Consider the following 24,466-nt stretch of genomic DNA (forward strand, 5'->3'; position numbering starts at 1 on the left):
TAAGCCACAGCCTGCAAAAGTTCTGTTTCTGAGTAGAGATATGCTTAAGCATCACTTTGATCCTTTATACTGGCATCTTAATGGGGACTCAAGTCTCCTGATAAGAATCACCTTGAGAGTTCAGTACAGTCAGAATGTTTTCAATACCTAAGTTCTTAAACCTCAGATCACAACAGATTAAAACCAACCCATAGGTGAAACCAGCACACTGGTCCAGCCCCACCAAGCAATGTCACTGATTGAAAATAACTGGGTGTGCAGGCCAAGGAAAGTTCTTAAATAGAACAAGAAAGCCACTGACCACATGCAGCGAGGTGGGGGGGCTCCCTAAGCACCTAATCCAGTGCCACAAGACTTAAGGCAAGAACCTGATGTGCCACAGGGCAGCAAAACCGACAAGTTCAACAGGCAGCAAATACACCAGGGAGGAGGAGAACTGTTATTATAGGGAAAAAAGCCGAGAGAAACCAGGGTCCTTGCAGGAGCTTGCCTGACCCACACCCCTCCAGCTGGGGCTCCTCCTGCCCTTGCAGATTAGAAGCTGCAGTATCTAAATGCAGCCAGTGGCTTGGCCACAAACGCCAGCTCGTCTCGGCACGGCCACCGTGCACCACCACGCGCCCCAGTCAACGGCTTGGGTTCAAGTACCAGAGCTTGGACTGAAGCCTCGTGGCATTCCCCTTCACAAAGACCAGCCACAGGGGCAAACATCCCCTATCCCAGCAGCATGCTCCCTCGACGCCGGGCACGCCGCAGCATCCCACCCCACGCTGGCCAACCTTCAAAGTGTTCTGTGGTGGGGCTCCCCATTCACCACAGCAGCAGCTGCGAGCTCGGCACGCAATTACAGCCCAGCAAAGCAGCTGATCTGAGCAGCCTAAACACGAACACACCACCAGTAATTACACCATCCCACCTCGGGTCTCTCCCCCAGCGCCCGTCTCCAAGCAGAGCCTCTTTATTTAGCGCTGGTGGGTTTGCACCACGGGGAACAGCACACGATGCTCCCCACAGAAGCAGACACGACTCTCAGTTTGTGTTGGGCTGGTTTTTACCACGTAGCATCCAGTTTCTCAGCAGAGATACCGGCTGCGTGTCCAGCTTTGCCTGTGCTCTTCAACCACTGCATAAGTATTTACTTACTGGCCAAATTCCAGCTCCAGTGAATGCTGCAGGCTTCCCGCCCGCACCACGCTCACAGCCCCTGGAGCCTGCTAAAATCCCATCTCCCTGCACCACAGAACGCTGCTTAACTTTGGATACAGAAGGGAGCCCCTGCATTCCAGACAGAAGTACTGCCAGGTGCTGCCAGAAACCACAAGAGGAACAGGTTGGCAAAACCCCTTTGAGAAGTGTGACAATAATCCCTGGGAAAACAGGCATTACACAGAAGCATCCAGAAAAATCTGCTTATGTGCAGTATGAGAAAGGGTTTTCTTTGAGCAAACGCATCCTTGGGAGCATTTAATGGTCCATTTAAACAGAGGGCACATCCAGGCTGAACGAAATGTTTCATTCCGATGGCCTCGGGGAGATGCAGGGTTAAAGACCTGACCCATTTTCAGTCTAGCAATAGGGCAGAGACCACGGCCAACTGAAGGCACCCACCTTTAGTCCCAGCCTGGCCGGAGGACAGCATGCCAAGCCACCGGGGTGATGGAGCCAGAGCTGTTTGGTTACGAACCCGCCTGTATTTACACACTGGGAAAGGCAAACAAAGAGAACAGCAAGCAGCCGCTGATAAACCCGGGGTCCCTGAGGAGCTCAGCTCTTCCTGGCCCCCCGCACAGAGCCCCCTCTGCCAGACACACAGCAGAGGAACAGCCCACAGTCAGCAAGCATCGAGGGCGGCCACCGAGCCAAAAGGGCTGGCAACCACCCCGGCTCCGTGCAGAGCTGTCTCCCAGTCATCCCGTCCCCGGGAGCCTCCTTGGCAGTGGTTTCCCAGCCAGATTGTCACACTCATAAACCTGAGCTCAACTACCTACATGCAAGACAAATGAGTCCAAGCTGCAACCCAGATGGATCCCTGTATTCACCAGCCCCTGCCTCGCTGCGCTCCTTCGGCGCTGCGGTGCAGGCAGAACGCAGCCGTGTGTGTCAACACCGGAGCTCGGCACGCCAGGAACCGGGCACACAAAGGAAACTGCTCTGTGTTTCAAAGGAGCCTGGCAGGACACAGCTGCAGCAGGAGCCCTCCCTGCCTCCAAGGGGGTCCTAGTCCGGGCACAGGGCTGGGGTGATGTCGGTGGATGCAGAGCCTGTGCCATGGCTGGGCTGCAGCACGGTGCCGGTGCCGCCTCCCAACGCCTCCCGTGGCCTTGGCTGAGAAGTTGTTGTTTCTGGAGTGCCTGCGCTGCTGCTCCGCACCATCAGGAGGATGCTGCGTTCCACCCGCCTCTCCGTAGTAGCTGAAATCGCTCCTCAGCCCTCTCCCTCCTTTGCAGAAGCGTTGTGAAGTTTAATTAACTGTAAAGCACGGAGACCAGATAGAAAAGCGCCATGAAAAGGCACAGATCCACGCTGAGTTACCGGCTTAGCTTAAGCTGAGTCCAAGCGCTGCCTGTTGCCACTGCCAGCGAACACGGGTGGCAAAGCCACCACGACCCGCTCCGGACCTCGCGGTGGTGATCCGGCGTTAGCACTGTTGTGCCTCAGGTAGAGCCCATACAGGAGACGCAGTGACAGCGCTGCAATCAGCGCCAGGCGTGACTGCCACAGCGCTCATTTTGTCTTCCGAGCCCACCGGAGCTCACAAATCACAGCTCTGAAACGGGGGGATTAAAAACAACAACACGACGTCGAGCTCCTCGGCGCAAAGGCAGCTCTGTCTGCACGGCGGTAAAGCAGGAGCTCCAGGATTTTATCCTGTGATCCACAGCGGAGCACCACGAGCACAGGAGAGGCATCTTCCCCTGGGAGCATCACGATCCCAATTCACCACTGAAAAAGCCCCGGCACAGTCGGGCGCAGCCATCTGCAGTGGTGTCCAGCCCTGCTTTTGTTCCTCTCAAGCTGCCGCGCTGCTCCGTGCCGTGCTGCCGTGCCGTTAGCTAGGTGGCCATTGCAGGCACCAGCCCGCAGTTAAAACTGCTCTTAGGAAAGGATTCGGAATGGGAGGCGAGGCATTAATAGGGTCAGGCAGCAAAACAAAGCACGGAGGTGGCTGTCTTGCAACAGGGCTTTTGTTTTTATTGGGGCATCTCGCAGCAGCAGGTCTCCAGGTCGAGCCCGTGGGAAACTGAAGACACATCGAGCTAAAGCAAAGGCAACTTCCCCAGAAAGCACCTTGCCACCAAATATCTCCCTGGAAAACTAGGAGGAGAACACAGCAACTACGTAAACATCTGGGCGTCTGCCGCTAGGTGCCAGCGAGCTGCACCGAAGCGATTCGAGCGCTTCCCCGCGCGGTGGAAGGAGCTGATCCCCATGGCTGGTGTCCATCCATCCATCCATCGCTCCTGGTTGCCCTGCACGGGAGCTCCGGGCTGCGGAACGGCCGGATTCAGAGAACAGAGCCACCCTTCAGCACTTCCGAGACCACGGAAGGAGCCGCTTCCATCATCGGAGCCAGTCTTGGGCAGAAGCCCCGGCTGGAGGATGCGGATCTCCCGCAGAGAGGGAACGGGATAAGAACGACACCGGCTTCACCCCACCTCCCCCGCCCCAATCCCACCAGACAGGCCAGCGGGGAAGCCCGGGAGAGCGCGTACGACACGGCTGTGAATAAAGCTCTTTGTTCGGCCAAGCTGCCTGCTCCTTTATCCCCCCTTCTCCCATTAGCGAACTGCTGCAGCCCACTCAATGGCCCTCTTGTTCCTTCCCCTGCGTCCCGGGCAAACGATGCCCGGCGCTCCGGCCGCGGGAGGCACTGAAGGGAGCCTTGTGCCTCCCCAGGGACACGCTGCCCATGTAAAGTGCCGCGAAGGGGGGGACGCAGCCACCGGAGCCTCGGCCACGAGCCCAGGTCCCTCCTGCGGCTCCTCGGCTCAGCGCCACCGGCCGGGAGCGGGGGCACTCGGCGGCCGCGGAGGCTCCGGGGTGCGCTCCCCAGGAGCCACGGGCTGGGGGAGCCCGACCCGGGGAGCGCCGTTCGCTTGACGCCCGCTTCGCCCGAAGCCTCCGAGCGGGGCGATCGCCGCGGGGGCTCCGGGGAGGGCGGCGCCGGCGCTGCCGGGCGAGGGCAGGAAGGCGGGAGGGACGGGGAAGCGCCCCGCGAGTTGCGCTCAGATTCCAACAGGTTCCGCGCCGCGCGGTGCGGCCGCTCCCGACCCCCCCCACCCCGCGCACCGGGGGGGCGCGCACCGTAATTAGCGCTTAATTGCGAGGCCGCCCGACGAGCCGAGGGGCGGCGGGAGAAGCCGCTTCCATGGCAACCGTCCGCCCGCGCCGCCCCGACACGCGCGGGTGAGCGGCCGCCGACCCCGGGGACCGCGCCGGGGCTCGGCCCGGAGGCAGCGGCGCGGCCAGCGCGGACCGAGCGGTTCCTGAGCGCGCCCCGCGCCCGCCCCGCTCCCTCCCCGCAGGCCCCGCGGTGCCCCCCGGGCCGGGCCGGGCCGTACCTGTGCGGATGAGGGCGGCGGCGGCGGCGAGGAGCAGCAGCACCAGCGGCGGCGGCGGCAGGAGGAGGAGGGGGAGGCCGGGCGCGGGGCCCGCGGCGCTGCGCTGGGCGCGACCCGCCATGTCCGGCACCGGCTCCGCTCTGCCCGCGCGCCGGCACCGCCGACCGCGCGACACCGTAATGAGATGCGTGCGCGTCAGCGAGGGGCGGGACCGCGGCGGGCCACGCCCCCCTGCACCCACCGCCCCCCCTCCCGCCCTGCGCGCCAGGGGCAAAGTGCGGCGCTGGGAGCGGGCGCGCCGGGATGCGGGAGGCGCTGGGAGCCCCGGAGCGGGAGGGAGCCGGCGCCCCCCCGAACGGCGCCACAGACAATGGAACCCGCACCTGAACAAACCCCCACGCTCCCTGCGCTCCGCCACCTATCGCGACTCCCGCCGACAGGGACAGAGGCGGCGGGGCTGCGCGAGCACCCCCCGGAGCCCTCCTCCCTACACACACCCCGCAATCTCGTCCCGGTCCCGCCGCTGTCCTTGGCTCTCCCCCCCCCGAGCATCCCGGGCCGCTGGAGGCGGTGTTGAGCCTTCCCCGGCTCCGGGGGAGCCCGGACACCCCCCGGCGGAGGGCACCGGCACCGGCAGCGGCGGCGGGGGCTGAGCAGCGGCCGCGTGAAACTGCGCCTTCCTGCGGGGTTTTCATCCTGAAACCGAGGGGATGGGCAGCAGACCACCAACGTACCGACCCTGCACTGATCAGTGGAGACCGGAGCACCCGGTCCGTGCCCGTCCGCCATGCCGGGAGGGACCAGGTCTTCCCACCACCCACGACACCCAGAATACCAAGGCCTCCACCAGCAGCATGAGTGGGGGAAAGCAGAGGATGCCACCGTTGCCACCGCTGCTCATTAGGCTCGGAGGCAGCGAGATGTCAGCTTGACTTTGTCACCCAAAGGCAGGAACCACCGGGGGCGAGCACTGAGTCACGGCGTGGGGTTGGGAAGAGCTTTCACACACCGGAGCATGAAACCACGCTGGTTTCATGGCACCAGAGCCTGAGAAAATGCCAAACGCAGCTCTGGGGCTCGGCTCGGAGCGTCCCCACTCACCAGTGACCCTCACCACTGCAACACAGAGCCTCTCGCGTGCTGGAAAGCCTTCCTGCTCCACAGCCATGCCCAACAACTCTCCATCCCACTCAATGAGTGCCATGAGAGCAGAGTTTCAGGTCACCATAATCAACCACAACCCCATAACTGAGCCAGATGCATCCCCCAGTACGGGATAAAGCACTTCCCTTGGCCTGGGACACCAAACCCCTCTCTCCAGCAGGACCTGAGCCCAACACGGGCTGGCTGAGAAGCTCTGTTTTCCTTCGCAGCATCAGGCACCCACTATCCTGCTTCTCCCCCGATTCCCTGTGTCAACCCCTTCTGCGCAGCACCGCACAATCACAGCCCACTGCGGCTCAGCCATCAGCCGACAGGCAACCTGCATTAACTAAAAAGGTTTATAATAATTTAAGTATTCATAGGGCGCAGAACAATAAGTAGTAGGAAATACAATTTGCATAATAAATATCAATATCACAACAGCTAAAACAAACCATGACAAATTATCTGCTGCTAAATGGCCGGGAGATTAGAGAATGTAAATTGCAAATCCTGAACTCTAGGAAATGACTTCTCTAACCTCCCCCGTCTCGTTCAGCAGACAGAAAGGGACTCGAGATGCACTGAAGCTGGCCGTGTTCCTGCTGGAAACGTCTTCCTGCTTTCCATTATGCATCGACTTTAATACCAAGAGGAAAACGATTTCCTCTGTCCTGAAAGCTTAGCCCTGGATTATTTGTCACAGAGTGTTCAGCGGTTGCTAAGTGGAAGTGGGTGCTGAGTGGAAGCTGTGGTACAGCAAGTGGCCGTGTCCCAGGACAGCAGCTGGCACGGGAGCGCTGGTGGGAATGGGGGGGCACAGAAGGGTTGTGACCTGACCATGAACGTAGTAGGCAGCTTGGGACGAGGTGGCACATCCCACTGACAAACAGCCACCCGTTGCTGTGGCTCACTCCAAGACATCTCCCAAGGGATGCTGACAGGGGTGCGGGATGCTGGGAAGCTGCTCCAGCAAGCCACAGTCCTCGGAAAACCCAACCATCAGTACCTGGGGCGAGGAGCCAGTGATGGAGGAGTACCCAGGACCATGCTCCAGCCTCAGTACCACTGGCGTGGTGGGATGCGGTGACACAGCTCCATGTAGGCAGTGTGTTCAGGGGTGCCCATGGGACAGACCATGTTCCTCACCCACTTTGCAGAGGCTGTGAGAGCAGGAGCTTCTCCCTGAGCTCCCTGTGCCACTTGCAAAGATCCTTCACATGTGCCATTCCAGCTTCCCCAGCCGCCAGTGAGCGCATCTCAGAGACCAGATGGTGGGTTTGCATTTTAGAGCCGATAATCAATTGTTAATTCAGCATTCAAATCAGGAGCAAAGATGAACTTGAAAAATGAACTTAGCTATGAGAACTCCAAAGTGTGGCACTGCCAGAGGCAGAGCTGAGCCCCTCTCAGACAGATTTAAATGCACCTGGAGCTCCTCCTTCCTGGACCGCACGTTTCGATGTGCCTGCAATGATGTTTGGCAACAGAAGCCATAGGTGTGTGGATGAGCTGTGGTTGCTGATAATGCTTCCAGCCAGAGACTGAACCAGTCCCAGCACAAACTGGCATCAGTCCTGCTGCCACCACCCTGGGAATGGCATCAGAGGACACAGCATCACCCAGCTGGTGCCTGATTTTAAGTAACTGACATCAATTAGATCCTCTGCAGAAGCTGCAGCAGGAGTCTGGTTTAGATGGGTTTACAAAGCCAATGATCAATTACCTTGTCTTAATCTCATGAAAGGGAACCAACAGTACTCACTGGCCACTGTGGCCTTCCACCAAGTCCCCTGCCTTTGCCATTCCTTCCCACATCAACCAAGGAGGGAAAAAGAACCCGCACAGCAGCATCTCCCTTCTGCAGGTACCATGGGACTCGCCATTCTTCAGCGGCTCTTTGAGCCTCAGATTAAAGGTGCTATAGAGACTGCGACCAAAAAGATTCCTCCAGGAATGGCAGTGTTTGTTCCTGCTACGTATTCTGTCAAGAGGAATGAAACAGTTGTCGATCTTGGGGAAAGAGCCGGCTCTGAGATTTCCAAAGAGCTGCACGCAAGTTTAGCCACACAATTCACATGAAAGGCAGCGTGGGGCTAAATCCTGTGTAACTCGGAGAATGCAGGAGTTTGCAAAAGGAACCCGGAGAAGGAATAATCAAGTTACAGCATTCGGGATTTAACGGCTCGCCTGACAGGCATCCAGCACTTCCCTGGTGGGCCACGCTGCTCAACGGAGCCTTGGAGCAGCTCCTTGTACCTGTCCCCAGCCTGGGAACCCGGCATGGCTGCTTCAAAGAGCAGGCAGAACCTCAAAGCCCAATTTCCCTTCCTCCACGTACTGTGACAAAGTCGCCTCTCGCTACGCTCTCCCCCCCCCATAAATTTGGGGCTTTAGTTACAGTACAAATAGCTCCCGATAGATTCCATTCCTCTGCCTCCCACTGTGATGAACAACAAATTTGTTCAGCATTTTAAAAGGCATAAAACGGATGCTGAAGCATCAAACACAGCTCACTGTCACCAAGGGAGGAGGGGATGTTGTGTCATCCAGCCCATCAGTGCTAGCATCTCTGCCTGCTCAGAGCCCACATCCTCCTGCACTGGAGCTGGGACACTGGAGCCCCATGCTCAGCATAGGTTTTGGGCTGTGTCCGATTGTCTGGCCCTCGCCACGCACACAGGGACCCAGAAGCATCAGGCTTTGGATTGGTCTGGAAAAGACGGCATGTTTCAAAGTGATTCTGGAGAACAGCAGTGCTAACACAATAGACGAACGCAACGCATACATGACTGTAATTCCCATGGGACAAGCGCCGCGGGCACGCCACGGCACAGCCATACTCACCGGGCGCGGTAATGTGGTCACTGTAAGGTGTGGGTGCTGGCACCCACCACAAGGACAGTGTTTTCCTTTATAATGTACAAAGTTTTTCCCAACACCCACTGCGTATTTGCATTTGCTTTGTCTCCCCTGCACACGGAGTGGGGGGAGCTGGCTTTAGATTTCCATTTTTGTTTCTGAAGCTAAAAGATTAAATTTAATTATTTTGAAGCCACAAGTGTGACAATAAGACAAAAAAGTCTTTTGATTTTGGAGAAACCCTATTGAGGATCGGAGGGGCTGTCATCAGTGCAGCATCAGTCTTCATTATCTGATCCTGTTTTCAATTGGCAGAGCTTTACAGAGAACACCGCTCTTTCAACCAAATGATAAAGGGTGTTTGAAATAAACAGAGAGAGTCCCCAGCCAGTGAATACCTTCGATTGCTGCGCACTGTGACTTAATGCTAACTCCTGTGAACTCCAGCTTTTCATCTTTTAATAAAGAGCCGTGCAGACGGGAGGTTTTGCTCGCCTCAAACCTTTGTTTAAAAAAACCAGCCAAAAAAAAACCCAACCCAACCCCCCCCAAGGAACAACAAGAGCTAAAAGTGAAAAAGTCCTCTCTGAGCAAAGCCTCTGTGTGTGTTTATTCAACAGGGTCCAAAAAAAGCATTGCCGTGCCACCAGCAGACCCCTGCCAGGGCAAACACAGGCCAAGAACCCCTCTGCACCGCTGCAATGCAACCCCAGACCTCCCTCGCACCGACCACCTCGAGCCTGCCTGTCCATTGAGACCCAGCCCCGCTGGCACCACACACATCGCTCGGCAACGCGGGTGCATTAGTGCCCGTCACATGCATGCACAAAACAGCGATGGGTTTTCCATCATCTCCAATACTTCCAAGCACAAAGGTTAAGCTCCCATGTCTGCTGAAATATTTTCAGATGGTTTTAAAGAAACCAGATCATTCCCTAGCGTGAGGAGAAAGCAAGACAAACCTCGCCAGCCTGGCTCCCCTGCCAGTCTAACCTTTTTACTGCTGGATAATGAGGAATACGCTATAATTTAGGATGGGGGGGTACTTATTTTTTTGGAAGCATAGATCTAATTGAGAAAGGAGAGGGACAAATCATTTCATAGTCTTGCATCATCTTTCCTGCAGATGAGTCTCTAATGCACCCGTGCCATAAAACTCGGGAACTGTGCCCTCTGCGTGTTGTTGTGACAAATTTCAAATCAAGAGGGTGCTTGAGTTGGATTTATTACAATTGGAAGACAAGAAATTGTACTCTTTATGAGCCAATGACACAGAGCCTTATAATAAGAGAATGAAGTATCATTTGAAACGTAAAGCAAATTAGATTACCGGGGTCAAACCCTTCTACAGAGACATCCTGTCTTCTGAGCGCCTCTCACGCTTGACATCCTCTTTTCAGGCTTCGCATTAGCATTTAAGTGTGTTTTAAATGTGTTTAATATTCTTATAGGAGAAAAGTGCCTGCAGGAGTCCAGACATGGAGACCACGGCGAGGGGGGGACACACAAGCCACCAAAACACGTGCCAGGGAACTGCAGCCCTGCTTGTAGGGAAGCTCCCGTGCTGCTCCAGACAGGCACTGCAGCCAGTGCTGGGGGCTTGGCTTGCTTGTTACCCTACAGGAGACGCTGGGAAGAAAAAAGCCTTTTTGATCCCATCGAAAGCAGTCTCTCCCCACCACAAGCTGCCTGGTGGGTGTTGCCTGCCCCACCTGCATTCCCCAAACCCTGCATGGACCCGACACAGCGACGCCGACCAACCTCGGGCATCACAGACATCCAAAAGGCGCAGCAGGTTCCCCAGGGTCTCCTTGGAGGGGACAGGGAGCATGGGGGAACCTTCTGCTCCTCGTCACCCCAAACCAAACCTTGTGAGGCTGCTTCTACAGCAAATCCACTCAGATCATCACTATAAATACACTGCTACCACCAAAGACCTGATTTTCCCTCCGGCATCTCACATGTACAGCTCCGGTCTGTTGCTCCCTTCAGCATCTGCTTTGCTAGGGACACCCTGAGCTGCAAGAGGCAGCAAGTCCCAAACCTCAAAGTCGGGCTGAGATGATAAAAACGGTGTTGGTAAACACCTGAGCCCACAGTGCGAAAGTTGGGCTGCTCCTCTGATTTAAGAGACTTCATGTCTTAATCATCTGTCAACACGGCACGTACCCGAGCCTGGTACACAGGAAAGGTCTCCCAGAAGGGATACAAACATCGCACATGAAAGGAGAAGCCTTACTTAGCCTAGAGGGAATTTCAAATGAGGAACAGCAGTACTCCGGCTCTCGCTGTCAGGAGCGGTTAGATTTCCATTGACTTCTTTTGTAACAGCAAGGCTTGCCTTTGAAGAATCCCCAAACATCTTCACCTTCAGCTCACATTTGCAGGCTCCTGCTCATTGCTCGCGCTACGATAGCACTCGGGAGCCGCAGCCAGGGGCCAGGACCCCAACTGCAGCAGACGCTGCACAACAAACAGGAGTTTGCTGCCCGCTCGCCCTGATCGCTCCCGTCACTGCACCGAACGCAGCAGACAGGAGACTGCAGATAAGATGCCAAGACAAGCGCTGCTGCGCTTGGGTCGCTCGGAGCGAGACGCGGCAGCCCAGGGCTGTCGCGCTGCCGGAGGTGTTGACAGCCCGGCTGGAAGCATCCCCGCTGCTGATACAGGGATGTGTGCCGGTTGTACCGGCCCCCAGAACCAGAGCGCTGCAGCTCCAGTAAGCAGGCAGTGGTTACCTGTCCTCCCCTTTGCGCCTGCCCTACTTTCCACTGAGAAGCAGCCTTCTGTTTACTGTCAGAAAGGGCTGCAAGCATCAGCGTGGGCTCGGAAGGGAGACAGCGTTTGCTTATGGACAAAGATGCTTGTGCAGTATTGGAAATAACAAAAGGCTCGCTGTGCTTCCAGCTCACCGGCAGGGGTGCTGCAAGTGAGAGCATCTACAGGTATTGCTGTTCCCTCATGGGATGGATGAGACCCGGTAACCCCCGAGCACGGCCACCCGCTCCTCAGCATCCTCAGAGCATACATGCACAGGCTGCACATGAAACCACCGCATCCCCAGCAGACGCCACTACGCACACCCGCACACGCCGTGTTTAAAGGTGCATCCTAGCCCAGTAATTGCAGGGCTTTTGTAAGCTTGTCTCAACTTGCCGACAACTCCAGAGGAAAACATAATTCGTTAAGTCTACGCGAGTATTAAAGAACAAAGCTGGAACTCCCATACAATTATATTTTATCTCAGAGCAAGGTGAAATCATTAGATATTAGTGAAGTGCAGCGGCACAAAAATGATCTGTTAGCAGGGGTTCATTACATTGTATTTTCAGAGCTGGGAAGATCAATGTGTTCATGCATCATGAATTAGTCTCATGCCTTCATCTTCCCTGCTCTCCGGAAACCCAACATGATCTATCGCCAGCCATACATCATTGTTTCAGTGCTGCGCATTAATGACAAAGCTACAGTTTCCACTTGTCAAGCTGACCAGCTGCATTTTTCTGCACAAGATGGGAAAAATCCAGAGCAGGAGGAGGAGGAGAAGGAAGAGGGTCATTTCTGGGCCAGGCTTTGAAGTAAATTTCAACCGTCTCCTTTTTCCATAGATCCATCACTTTTATAATCTGTGCCCCAGCTTACTCTCCTTGCTTACATAGCTTGGGTGAGCCGCGGGGAACTGCAAGAATAAACCCATTAAGTGGTGTTGCCTGGTGCCTCCTGCACACAGCCCATGAAATGGCACCTCCCTGTGTAGTCCCTCATGGTCTGGGACCCATCTGGGCTGGTGCCTGGAGCAAAGGGGTTCCCATCACTCACGGCAACAGCCGAGATCCTTTTGTTCTCCTGCCTACTGAGTCAATCAGAAAACACCACTTTCCAGTGACACCTCCACAAGAGTCAGCTCTGCTCTTTCAGCACAACCCAGGAGCCCAGGCCAGGAGCTGCTGCCTGCCCATCTCTCTGCTGGGCTGAGCACAGCTCCCTGCTTCCCTCACCACTAACCCGGTTACAAGCACAACTCTTCCCTTTCCCCTCTCCCCCTGCCTCCTGCAGCTCACTGTGGATGCACAGACAAAGCAGGGAGCAGTTGCTGGGCTTCTCCCACCCACCCACCACACTCACACTGCTCCCACCAGCAGCAGCAGAGCAGCCTCCGACTCTGACCTGCCTTTACCACCCCCAGATGCTGTTGGCCCCATTTCACAGACAGAGATGCTGCATCAAGGTCTATCCCTAAAACTCCCTTCTCGTTGAGCATCCATTCCTCCTCTGCTCAACTCATCCCATTTCTTTCCAGTGCAAACGCCACAAGCTCTGATGAGGAGCAGCTCATGTGAGGCAGCACTGTCCTCCCGCTTTGAACACCAGCCACAGTGCTCATGGGGAACGCAACTCCATGTGCTCCAGCAGCTCAGGACAGGAGCAGGGTCGCACTCTGCCTCACAACCACTGGCACGATGCGGTCCCACATGGAGGGCAGGAGCTGCCTCCACTGTTCCCCAGTGCCAGGCTCCCTTAGGGCTGCCTTTTACTATTGTTACTTTTTATATATCCACACATTGATCAGCAGTGTTTGGAACATGACAACGTGCCAATATTTCCCTTGTTATGTGACAGATGACTGCAGGGATGCAGGCGAGTGCTGCTCTTGCTCCTGGTCATTCACTAATGCTCACAAATGAGGTGACAATGGGCTGGCGTTTCTGCCAGCCCAGGATGCTTTCAAGGTAATGCTTTAGCCATGGCTGAGGGTGAGGCCCTGCAGACTCTGTTCTGGTTTATAGGGTCTCTGCTGCAAGAGCAGGCAGTGCCCACAGCATGACCCGGGCTCATGGCCCTTTGCAGGACGTAGAATCAGAGCGCACAACGCATTGGGTTGGAAGGGACATCGAAGATCATCTATTTCCATGTGGGTTAGAGGGGCACACACAAGCGCTGCCCATCAGCACACAGAGCCATGGATGTGCTGAGGGCTCCAGTGCCCGCCTGCCCGTGATAAGGAGCTGCCCACCCACCCTGCGGTGCACCCCATCCACCCTCAGCACCAGCCCAGCACCTCCAGGCCGTGCCTATGGCAGCGCGGCCGAGCGGGGGCTCCTCTCGCGGCGCAGGGCAGCGCAGCCGGTGCCCTTGCTGTGGCTATTGACAGCGGCGAGCGGGGAGCCTTTCAGAGCCTCTTTGTTGGTTTTAAACAATGATGCTGCCAGAGCTATTTTCGCTCCCTCTCCCCCGCCGCACAGCGCTGGGGAGGAGGGGTTTGTGCAATCAATGGGCTCCGGTAGCGTGGCACTCAAAGTGACCTTTCAAATACCAGCCAGAGCCGGGTCACCACAAATTGTGCTCTCCTCCCCCGCGGAACATGAAAGCCTTTTCATTGCTGCCTGAAGGGCCGGGGAAGAGCGCGCTGCGCTTTGAGGACATCACTGCGAGCCTGGCCCTGGCACTAACAATAACCGGTGGCTTCCTGCCCCGAGCAGCGGCATCACCCCGATGTGACTGCCAGCGTTATCGGCCACATCCCGATGTTTCAGCCACCCTCTTTTTGCTCTTCAAGCAGCAGCCCCGAGACCCAACTCAAATACCACCACCTAAAAAAGCCAGCAGGGCCACACGTGGAAATCCAGACAAACCTGAATGTGTGGGAATGTGGGCAAGCATCCCGCTGGACATGCCTGCTGGGAAACACAGCCCGGGGAGAGACCAGAAGCCTTGGCAGCACCCATAGCCAGGCAGGTATTGTGCGCACAGGGGAAAGCAGAAACCTCACTTTCTTGCCCTCCAGTGTGTAATTCTCATGTGTGCCACTAAATGCCTGCATCTGCCACAAGTGGAACATTACAGAGCATCACACCCTGTGTTACACAAACCCAAGGGCATCCAATGCCCTACACCCGCAGTTTCCAGCCTAGAAACGAAAGTGCCTCTCCTGGACCTAACAGAAAGTAAACCAGAAACCATTTATTTGCTCCCAGTGCAGCCTAATGGGCAGGATCAGTGCTCTGGGCCACACAGCATGAGCTACCTTTTGGAAGAGCTGCAACCACAGTGCAGCACACGGCATCGATGCTCACAGAGCAGCAGGCACCAAGGGCTTGGGGTCCCCAGCCCTGCAGCAGCCTGTGTAGGACCCCCAGAGGGAACAGGGCCCCAGGGAAAGTGCAAGAACGGCACAAGATGCACTGTGCTGAGCTCAGCATGAGCCAGAGCATCTCCTTTCCGTGTGCTCGCAGGGAAGCGGTAACAAATTGCTTCTATTTCTCGAAGCTCTTCACGGGCATGCTTTGCCCTTTCAAAATGAAGTGAGGGAGTCAGCACGACACTAACGGCACTCTAAAACTATCCTCTGATATGGCATCACGGACAGCACGTATTAAATTCAACTACAAACACGTTCCTTAACGGAAACGGCCAAATACTCTCTTCCTGAGATGCTTCCATTAGGAAGAAGTATTTGAGAGACAGAGCAGTTCAGCACTGTGTCGTGCTGAGCATTGCTCCCTGAGCTGGAGCATGGGATAAGGATGGATGGGTGCCTGGGGAAGGGACACAGCAACCAGACAGAGAGCAGGCGTCAAGCAGCCCCACTTCACTTCTTGGGGCAGGACAACCTGAAGCCGTCAGTGCTGCCCAGGCTGCCTACGCTGGAGGTGTAAATACCCGCAACAGCCCCTCAGCACTCCCTCAGGCTCTGAACGCGACACAGAGCAGCTCATCAGGGCTCCAAAATTAACCCACAGACCAGAAACGTGAGCTGTGCCATGGAAAACATGTAGTACTACATTGATGCTGCCTGGAAAAGGCTGTTTGTTCTCCACAAGAGCATCCTGCTCTTCCACTGGCACAAATCCATCTTCCACGCTGCCCAGAGTGATTTTTTCTGTCCCAGTTTACCCCAAAAATGATGCTTAGTCAAGCATTTTCACTTGACCCTCAGCAGCCTCCTGCTTCTCCATACACAGAGCTTAACCAAGCGCCTTGCTAATTATTTATTTGACCATTATGTCTGCAAGCAGGTTTCCATTTCCTCGCATTTTCTCATTATTGGAAATGATTCAAAAAGACACTGTGTCACTACAAAAAGATCAATGGCTTTGATCATATTTCCCTTGCAACTGTTCGATGTTTACCGTTTAAGCTGTATTAAATTACAATTGGCTTCAAAGGTCTGGGTCTTATGTGGGCTTATTTGCTTGGAGAATTGAGGAGCCTCACAGTTAAACTCCACGCTTGCTGGACTTGATACCAGCCAGCTACTGATGGAGCAGGCAAACATTTTCAAGGTAGCAGAGGGGAGAATAAAGCCTTTCCTTGGCAGGATGGGGAAGCTGCGAGATGCTGAGGTCAGGCTCCAGAGCACCATCTCGCAGAGGATGCAAAGCCCGCTCTGGATACTCTTTGCCATCGCAAAGCCTCAGGGAACACTTGTGGCACAAGGTACTACAGCGCTCTATAAATACTTGACAGAACAAAAGCCAGTGTTAATTTTGGCAGGGCCTGGCTCTCATTGTGACTCAGCCTCACCCGCTCCTTGCGCTGGGCTGGGATCCCAGCCATCCTGCCTGCTTTAAATTGATGTCCCTGTCTCCCTCGCCTTCAGGAGCGAGGCACAGCAGCCACCCACCGGGATGAGCCTCTCCCTTTGTTTCCCAATGCACATCCTCAGCTTTTGTGCGAGATTTGGCTCCCAGCACTGCACATAGAAGCTTTGATTTCAGAGGTCCTTCGCAGCGCTGGGTTGGACTGAAGGATGGAGGAAGCAGATTCCTTTCTCCTCGGGCATTGTGTTAAAAATACCCTCACCTCCGAGAAGCAGCTGCCTGCTCCTGGCTGGTCTCCTTCTAGGTGCTGGTGCTTAAAGGGACAAAAGCGTGAGCATAAATTGAAGGGCCAACGCTGCAAGCGAGCTAAATATAAACGCCCCTGGAGCAGCACTGCCCGTCTGGGAGCTGTTTGCTGCTGGCTTCCTCCTGCCCCCAACAAAGGGTCCCTTTCACCATCCCCAAAGCAGTGCCAGCGACTCACAGCACACGGTCAAAGGGGACGAGATGAGGGCTGCACAGACCTTTCCTTTCTCCTAGGGCCGGTTTAGTGACCACGCATGGGAACGCTGCTGCCCGGGCTGAAGGAGGCTGCTCCCGACAGCGAGAGGCACGATCAGCGAAGGGCAAACCTGAGGGATTTCAAGTGCTTTTGACTGGGCATTTTATTCGGGTGCAAGATGCATCCAGGAGAGCTATTGTGCTGTCAGCCGAGGCCAGGGCTGCCGGGGAAGAGTTACGAGCCGCCCGGTGACACTCGCTGTAATCAGGTTTTCACACTGCTGGAGCAGATACAGCTCTGAGCTCCCAGCTGTCCTGCCTCATAAGCAAACAGCTCCCAATGTGGGCGGGCGGGCTGCAGCTTTAACTCAATTCCTAGCAAGAATACAGAGCCCGGCATTAACCCGCATGGACCTGGGGTGTCCCCGGGGGCCAGGGTAATGCAGCAATGGAAAACCAGGTCACCGGAGCCATCCCCCCTCCCCAGCACAACATCCATCATCGATTCCATGGACACAGCACGGCAAGCTCCAGCTCCCGGCCAGGGGATGCTCTCCCAAACACAGCCAAGGGCAGAACAGGGGTGGTCAGCTCCACACATCCCTGAGGGCTCTGCTTCCATCCTCCTCCATCAGGTCAGCAGCTTACAAAGTCTAAAACCCCGTCATACACAAGTTACTGGGTTTCCCTCTCCGTCTCTCGTGGACAAAGAGCTCAAATAGCAGTTCCTGAATAAACATTTGCTACCCAACAAGTTCGTATTTTAGAGCCAGGACTCCAACTGCAAGCCTGCATCAAGCAGGCACCTTTGGTGCCTTCAAGCTGCTAAAGGCAGGAGACACGAGCAGCACCGGGTGCTGCTGGGCTGGTCGATACTGGGCAGGACCCCGGTGAGAGGCACCCCACAAGCACAGGAGCACAGCCCAGAAAACAGGGATGTGCAGCTGATGGCAGGGTGGGGCCCACAGGAGGATGCTGGCAATCCATCCCTGCTGGTGGTGCAATAAAGTACATAAACCCTTATTTTTCTTAATTATTCCTGATATTTCACCTGTCATGTTGTCAGCTGCCTCTGAGAGGAACGATAAATAGTGCTTCTCATCTCACATCCTCAGGGAAAGCTTGCTATTTATTCCTGTGATGGGCAAGACATCATGACTAATTAGGAAAAATGGTGCCCTGCTTGCACCCTGGCAGGAGATCGGTGTCATCACTTTCTGCTCCCGGGGACACGGGGGCAGCTGCTGATGGTCCATGGAGAACAGCCTCCCATGGCATTTGTTCACTGCAGCATGGCAGAGGGAAAGGACGGAGAAGGCGCTCCTCCATCCTGCAGAGTCCCTATCCCGAGGCTTGAATAAGGGAGACTGGAATTGCGGAGAAACTGGATCTTCCCCCAGGTAAGCGGCCATAGGCAGGCAGGTGTATTGGTGGAGAGGCTGCCCCAGGGACAAGCTGCATTAAGCAGAGCATCCCCTCTCCCCTCCTCGCAGGTCAGCCCCCGCGCTCCCGTTGTAAATCCCAGCCCTGAGCAGTGGCAGGATTTACTCCTCCTCTCCCCTGCCACCAGCCTCACTGCGATCATAGCAGGGTAATTGAGATGGGCGCCGGAGAGGACAACTCGCACGGGAACCGCAAACACTTCACATTCAAAGTAAGCAAAATTCATTTCCAAGTTGCTATGACCACAGAAGAGAACAGCACTCGCTGTCAGAGCCATGCAAAGCAGCCAGAGCCGAGACAACCATCTTCCCTTCTCCAGCCTACCCCCAACCAGACGCTGCCTCATCCTCATGCCAGCTGCTTGGCCACAGCTCTGCGGAGACGCTGTCCACAGCATGAGTCCAGCATCGAGCCCTCCCTGCCAAGCCTTTTCCAGACCCTTCCCAGGGCCCTAAGGAAGCACAGGAATAGCCTCTCCCAGGGTGTGGGCTGGCAATAGGCGGCGAGATGCCCTCAGCAGCCTCATCAGGACCAGCTCACAACCTTCCCCTTCTCAGGGTCACAGGGGCCCTTGGCACATTTGGTACCGAGCATCTGACCCACGCTGACAGCACCCAGAGCCTCTACAAGGGAGCAGCAGAAGGCGAGGAAGCAGTTTCCTCCTCGGGAAGCGGAGGGGAGGAGGGAAAGATCTGAGCATCCAGCATCCGCAGACACTTCACTCAGCAGGGGCTGATGGAATTCCTGCTTGCAGATACAGTTTCTTACAGTAGCCTGCTAAATTAAAGCTATTTACTCTGTATTTACAGGCTTACAAATAAATCTCAGAAAGCATTTTACTGAAAGAGGCAAGGGGAGGAGGAGAGAGGAGCAACAGAGTGTTTTCTGGGCTAAATATAACCCAACAAGGCCACAAACCTCCTCATGGTTACTTATTAGCTAAGGGAAAAGGGAGCCGAGCGTTCATACGCTTGGAACAACGCTGCGCAGAGCAGAGGAGAGCAGCATTTCATTCTCATTTGTAGGTAACACGAAAGAGAAAAGCAAAGTGTTCTTATGTAAGGGAAGAGCTCTCCCGAGCCTGCATCCCCAGCCTGTGTTTGCACCGATCCCATCATTTTAACTGAGTGCTGTGGGTCAATGGGAACACATTCAAGTTGTAACTGCGTGATCTGCCCAGCCTATAATGGAAAGCGGTGGGCTTGGTTTGATTTTTTTAAGTGGCTGATTGAGTTCTCTTTGTTTTGTTTGGTGTGTGGTGCACAATGCAGCCAGGCGCATTAGTCAGGAAAATCAATAGCTGCTTCGAAGGGGAAACATAGAGGCAAGCACAGGGACCGAGCTCCGAGGCACCGGAGAGGAGCAGGGAAGGAGGAAGAGGAGGATGCTGTGAAGCAAGTGGGGCCAGGCTGAGACCCTCCTGCCTGGGTGAAGCCCAGCGTGGAGCATACAGCAGGCTTCTCCTGGGTGACATCTGAAAGCCCCGACGCCAGTCAAAGGCTGAGGTTTCCACTCAAAGGTTTATGCCCTTTCACACACGCAGAAGCCAAAGGACAGATGCTTCTAAAAGCTCAAAGCCTTGAGCCTCGCCACGCTCGCAGGCGCGCTGCAATGGCATTTTTCTTTCCAGAGACTGACAGTGCTGGTCACCAGACAGGACCAGCGGCACAGAGCCCCTGCAGCGCTCTGATGCACGCTCCATCGCCAGACTCCTCCGCGCAGGGGGACAAAGATGAAGCAATGCCACCGCCCGAGTCAGGAAACCAGAGCGCATACCCGCGGCATGAAGTAATGGACGTCACGCCACACATCAAAACCTATAGCTTGTAAATGATTAGCCCTTGTGTAATGAGGCTCCCATTTTCTGGCTAGGCATTAACCAAGGATCCTATGTCCTGCCTGGCTCCAGAGAGCTCCTTACGCTCGCATCATTGGGTTTCCCAGGAAACCTGAGCTGAGGAGCCCTGCTCGGGGCCTTGGCCCGGAGCACAGGGAGGCAGGTTACCCTGCGGTCACAGGGCTCTGGTGAGCACCGAGAACAAGGCGGTGTTTGCCCCTTTTCCAGACGTTCCTGTCACCACCAGAGGAGGACAGGGCTGCACTGGAGCCCATCCTGCCCTAAGCCATGTGCCAAGCCTGCCAGCCTTCAGTCCAGAACTCATCCATTTAGCACTCCTGTACGGTTTGCTCCAAACCAAGGGAGTCCATTCCTCCTCTCCTGCCCCACCATAACCGAACGTATCTAACACTGTGTTCACTGCCAGTGTCCCACACAGGAGGGTCCCCAAAACCTTCAGCCTGTCCCCCCCCCTTAGTTTTTCGGTGAGCACAGACTCAGGGTGAAGTCAATCAATGCCCAGCTCTGCACCAGGGCACAATGCCTCATCCCTTAAGGCAGCACAGGGCTGGCCATGGGACTAAGGGAACATGGGAAGCAGAGGGAGTAGACCGATGGCTCCCCATCCTATGGCATTAAATCCATCAGTAAGTGAGCCTTGGCACCCACAGATTCCCAGGATGAGCTCAGCACATTCAGTAGCACTAAAGAGCTTGTTAAGCAATCCCTAGGTTTTATGCTGACTTCTCCTACAGCTCTTCTAGATGGAGGCAGAGCTGGCACCCATCCTAAAATCCCGGCGTCACTCTTGGCTCCTTACTCCATCAAGCACCATTACCTCCTCTGCCCGTCGCAGCTCCCTCCGGAGAGCCAGGAGGAGCATCCGAGGGCACAAAGCCCTGCTCAGCTCCATAGCCCAACTGGGGCAGGACACTGCTCTGCACGCCGGGCACCGAGGAGCACAGAGAGAAGGGATTAGCGTCTCTGCAGAGACACGGCGAGGGGCTGGAGCCTCCCCTGGGTTTTGATGGTGATGCTCTTCCCACCAGCAGTGCATGCATAATGCAGCACGCGAGATGCAGCAGCAGCAGCCCCACTGCGTGTCGTAGTGCACGGAGCAGGCAGGCAGAGAGGCTGTAATCCAAGCTTAAGGACAAACAGCTGGTGATTAAACAACAGATGGGAGGCAGGGGGAAGGGACAGATTTTTCCCCCCTTCCCTCTTGTTTCTTGTAATCTCTTCCCCTTGCAGAATGCGGAGGAGAAGGGAAACCCCCCCAAACGCGCACTCAAACCCGAAGGAAGGTTTCAGTGCGCACAGATGTTGGGGAATGGAGCGTTTCCAACAAAGTGCTACAGCCTGTGGGGAGAACGGGCGCTTCAAATGGAGCTCTTCCTTCCTCCTCCCAAAGCTGAGAGAGGGCGAGATCCCCAGAGCAGTCACTGCTCCCAAGGCGAGGGAAGAACCTGAGCTAGCAGGTATGTTTTGCCTCGAGGAGCCCAGCTCTTTCAGCCCTGACGCCTCACACTTTAAGAGATTAACTTCCTGTTAACACCTCCTCTCACCTCCACATCTGCAGTAAATGCCAGCCCTTTGGTAAGACAAAAGGCTCGGACTCGGGGAGAACCAAGATGCTTTACAATGAAAGCCGGGTGCTGCTCCTCGCCCTGCAGCCCTTGGGGCTGTCTCCCTTCTGGGCTGCACAAGAAGAGGGAGAATGAAGTCAGTGACAGTTTGAGTTTTGGGGTTTTTCCCTTTCCTGTACAAAGGGGCCTCCTGTGCAAATGTGCACTGTGATAAAGTATGCAAGACAGGCTTCCCTTTGGAAATGGGAGATTACAGCCGAGGGATCAGAGGAACACGGGCAGAAAGCGAGGCTGCTGCTTCTTCCCCAATTATTGTGCACTCTCCGCTCTATTTTGTTGACCTCGCACATTTCAATCAGGCTCCAGCACATTCTGCCTTCACCTGCTATGAATCAAAACCTGGAGGGCTCAGATCTCCCTGCAAAGCAAGCCTTTGATAAGCTTGTTAGGGATGCGAGACAGCTCGGGTTTGGTGGGGAGCTTTTGTAGAACACCATTGCAAATTTATGTCGTCACCCAGGAAAGTTGTGGGATTCACTTGGCAGAGAGTGGGAAGGCGAAGGAGCAGAAGCACTGCTTAATTTGCCTCGGCAACAAAGGACGGGAGAGGAGAGCGCTGCCCAGGAGCCACGGTGAGGGGCAGAGATGTGCAAGTCCGACAGAGATAGACTAAAGAGCCAAACATAGGGAAGTGGGGTGCTCCAGAGGGCTGAAGCCAGGAACATGCGGCATTTGTACCGCGTTTGGGCTGTCAGGCAGCAAGGAAGCACTCATCCACACGCAGGGCAAGCCCCGCATCCCTGCTCCCCACACCGCTCTTTGCTCTTCAGTCCTGCAGATAGATAGAGCTTACTTTCATGATGGAGGACAAGGCTGGAGGTTGTGTTTTCCCCGAGCACAGACACTGGCTGAGAGGCTCCATCCACAGCAGTGGGGGAATTCAGACCCTCCAGCGCTGGGTGGAATAACTCGGAGCATGCAAACTGCACACAGTAATTGGAAACAGTTGGTGCTGCGGAGGCACAGGGGCACTGGGAATGTTTTCCTTCCCCCCCAGGTCTGTTTCATGGAGCTCCAGAACCAGGGGCTGGAAGAATTTAGTGGAGTTCACGACCTGTCCAGCCGAGCAGCGCCGGCAGCGCAGGCATTGCTGTGCACTGAGTCACTGCGTACCTGACAGCACTCGCACCCTGCAACCCTTGGTTCACAGAACTGCTCAGCTCTTTGTGCAGCTGGAACACAGACCCCCTGCTCTGGGCAGCGAGCGAGCTCTGGACTTGCTTGGAGCAGCTCACTCGGGTAATAAACACAAGCATCCCTCTGGACACTCTGGATGGAGCAAGCACCTAACACCCTGCACACACACGTCATTTCCATGGCAAACCCAGTGGCCACCTGGCACGGTCCCGCTGCTCCTTCTGAGCCCCCATCGCAGCCACAGCTCCCAGCACTCACACACACAGAGGTATTTAGAGGAACAGCGACTGTTTTCCCAGCACGGTGCTTTGGGAAGCAGGAATGGTGATGGGCAGTGGGGCAGAGCCAGCCATCCTGCAGGATTCCCCAGCCAGGATGCCAGGAAGCTAAAGGTTGTTCTGCTCCTCAGCCTCCATATGGAGCCGAGGCATGACTGCACTATTGCTCCTGTGCTGCAGCAGAACCAAAGAGAAAGCTGTAATAAACCACCTGCAGTGTGTCCCTCAGCACAGCACACCCAGCAGAAGAGAAGCAGCCTGAGGAAGCCATGCTCTAGGGCTCCAAATCCATACATTTCCACCCACTGGATGATGGAATCTCAATGTGCCTTTGCCTCACCGCGCACCCCCCCCTTTCACTGTCAGGACTGTCTGGCCAGGTACAGCGTGTGATGGGTTTTATTATGGGCTGGCATGGATGCAAAGTGAGAGACAACCCTTCCTAACTTGAACCTAGCTTTGCCCCAGCCACAAATGCGTATGTCAAGAGCCAGAATAAACCTTAGACTTGCCGGTGCCCCTGTATGAAATGGCTTTCAGGTCAGCTTTCCCTGTTCTCTGCACCCAGAAGCCCCATTCTGATCAAGAGAAAGGCATTGCCAAAGCCAGTCATGGGAAAGGATGCTTCACTGAAGGGGATGCAGGAGCCAGCTGATGGTTCCGAGTCCTTCTCCAAGAAAGCAAGCTGCTTGCAAACAGATTTGCAAGTAGCGAGGGAGATAAAAAGATAAAAGCAATCTGTTAAGTTACTCATTCAGGAGACATTCAAAGCAGCCAAAGTATAAATCCCTCCCCGCTCTGCAACAGAGCAGAAACCTCCCCGTGTTTCACCCAGGCCGGATGCAGCAGAACCAGCAGGGCAAAAACCAGCTGGAGTTGGAAGCCAGCAGCAGGTGTTTCGGCAGAGGCATCATCAGAAACCAAGGAGGGGGGACAAAGCAGAGCTGGAAACAGGAGAAAGGAGCCCCCCCTGCCCATCAACCACCACAGCTTTGCCCCTAGGAACCCATTGCCAGCCCATCCCAGTGAGCACCCTCGGCTCTGCAGCAGCGCCCGCAAAGTCCTTGCTCAACCTCGGGAATACCTGAGCGAAGCACTCGCACCAGATGCGAGCCAGCACCATCCCCAGGATGGGAGTTTATTAGGTTGTGGCCCACATCAGAGTTACTGTGCTGTGTTAAATTTATTGGTACTATCTCACCTCATTAAATGCTTAAATAGACCTGACAAGACAGAAAAATGGGACTTGAAAAAAAAACGGGAAGGAAGCTGCTGTTCCCAGGCTTGGAGTCACCTCTAAGGCAAGCACTGGGGAGGACAGGGCACAGCACCAAGCACAGGGATGCTTTACAGCGCAGCTCACTCGCTTCCCAGAAAGCCCCGGAGGAAGAGGTTCTTGCATCACTCCAAAACCCCACTTGACAGGGAAGCACGTGTCCTTCTGGCCAGCCGGAGCAGCGGGCCGGCATGAGGAAGGAGAAGGATCTGCGCTGTCCATGTTATTAAACTCGGCTTA

General features: G+C 55.4%; 3 protein-coding genes across 11 annotated transcripts in view; 2 read left to right on the forward strand and 1 right to left on the reverse strand.

Moving 5' to 3' along the window:
• Positions 1-19,754, reverse strand: part of CADM1 (cell adhesion molecule 1) — a 140,051-nt gene extending 120,297 nt beyond the window's left edge. For 4 of the 9 annotated variants that reach the window (XM_062608540.1, XM_062608534.1, XM_062608536.1 and 1 more), the window contains exon 1: positions 4,563-4,716. In XM_062608540.1, the coding sequence (XP_062464524.1) occupies positions 4,563-4,683 (121 nt within the window). In that variant the 5' untranslated portion in view covers positions 4,684-4,716. Of the gene's footprint in view, positions 1-4,562; positions 4,717-19,642 lie in introns of those variants that run through there. The other 5 variants (XM_062608544.1, XM_062608543.1, XM_062608542.1 and 2 more) reach the window with 2 other exon arrangements.
• SIDT2 (SID1 transmembrane family member 2) overlaps positions 1-24,466 on the forward strand; it is a 553,125-nt gene that overhangs the window by 260,136 nt on the left and 268,523 nt on the right. The gene's annotated exons all lie outside the window — the stretch shown is intronic.
• Positions 1-24,466, forward strand: part of PAFAH1B2 (platelet activating factor acetylhydrolase 1b catalytic subunit 2) — a 497,498-nt gene that overhangs the window by 212,179 nt on the left and 260,853 nt on the right. The window lies entirely within an intron of this gene.

The sequence above is a fragment of the Pezoporus occidentalis genome, unplaced genomic scaffold, assembly GCF_034315485.1.
Source record: "Pezoporus occidentalis ecotype Australia unplaced genomic scaffold, CSIRO_AGI_Poc_V1 ctg130, whole genome shotgun sequence".
NCBI lineage: Eukaryota > Metazoa > Chordata > Aves > Psittaciformes > Psittacidae > Pezoporus > Pezoporus occidentalis.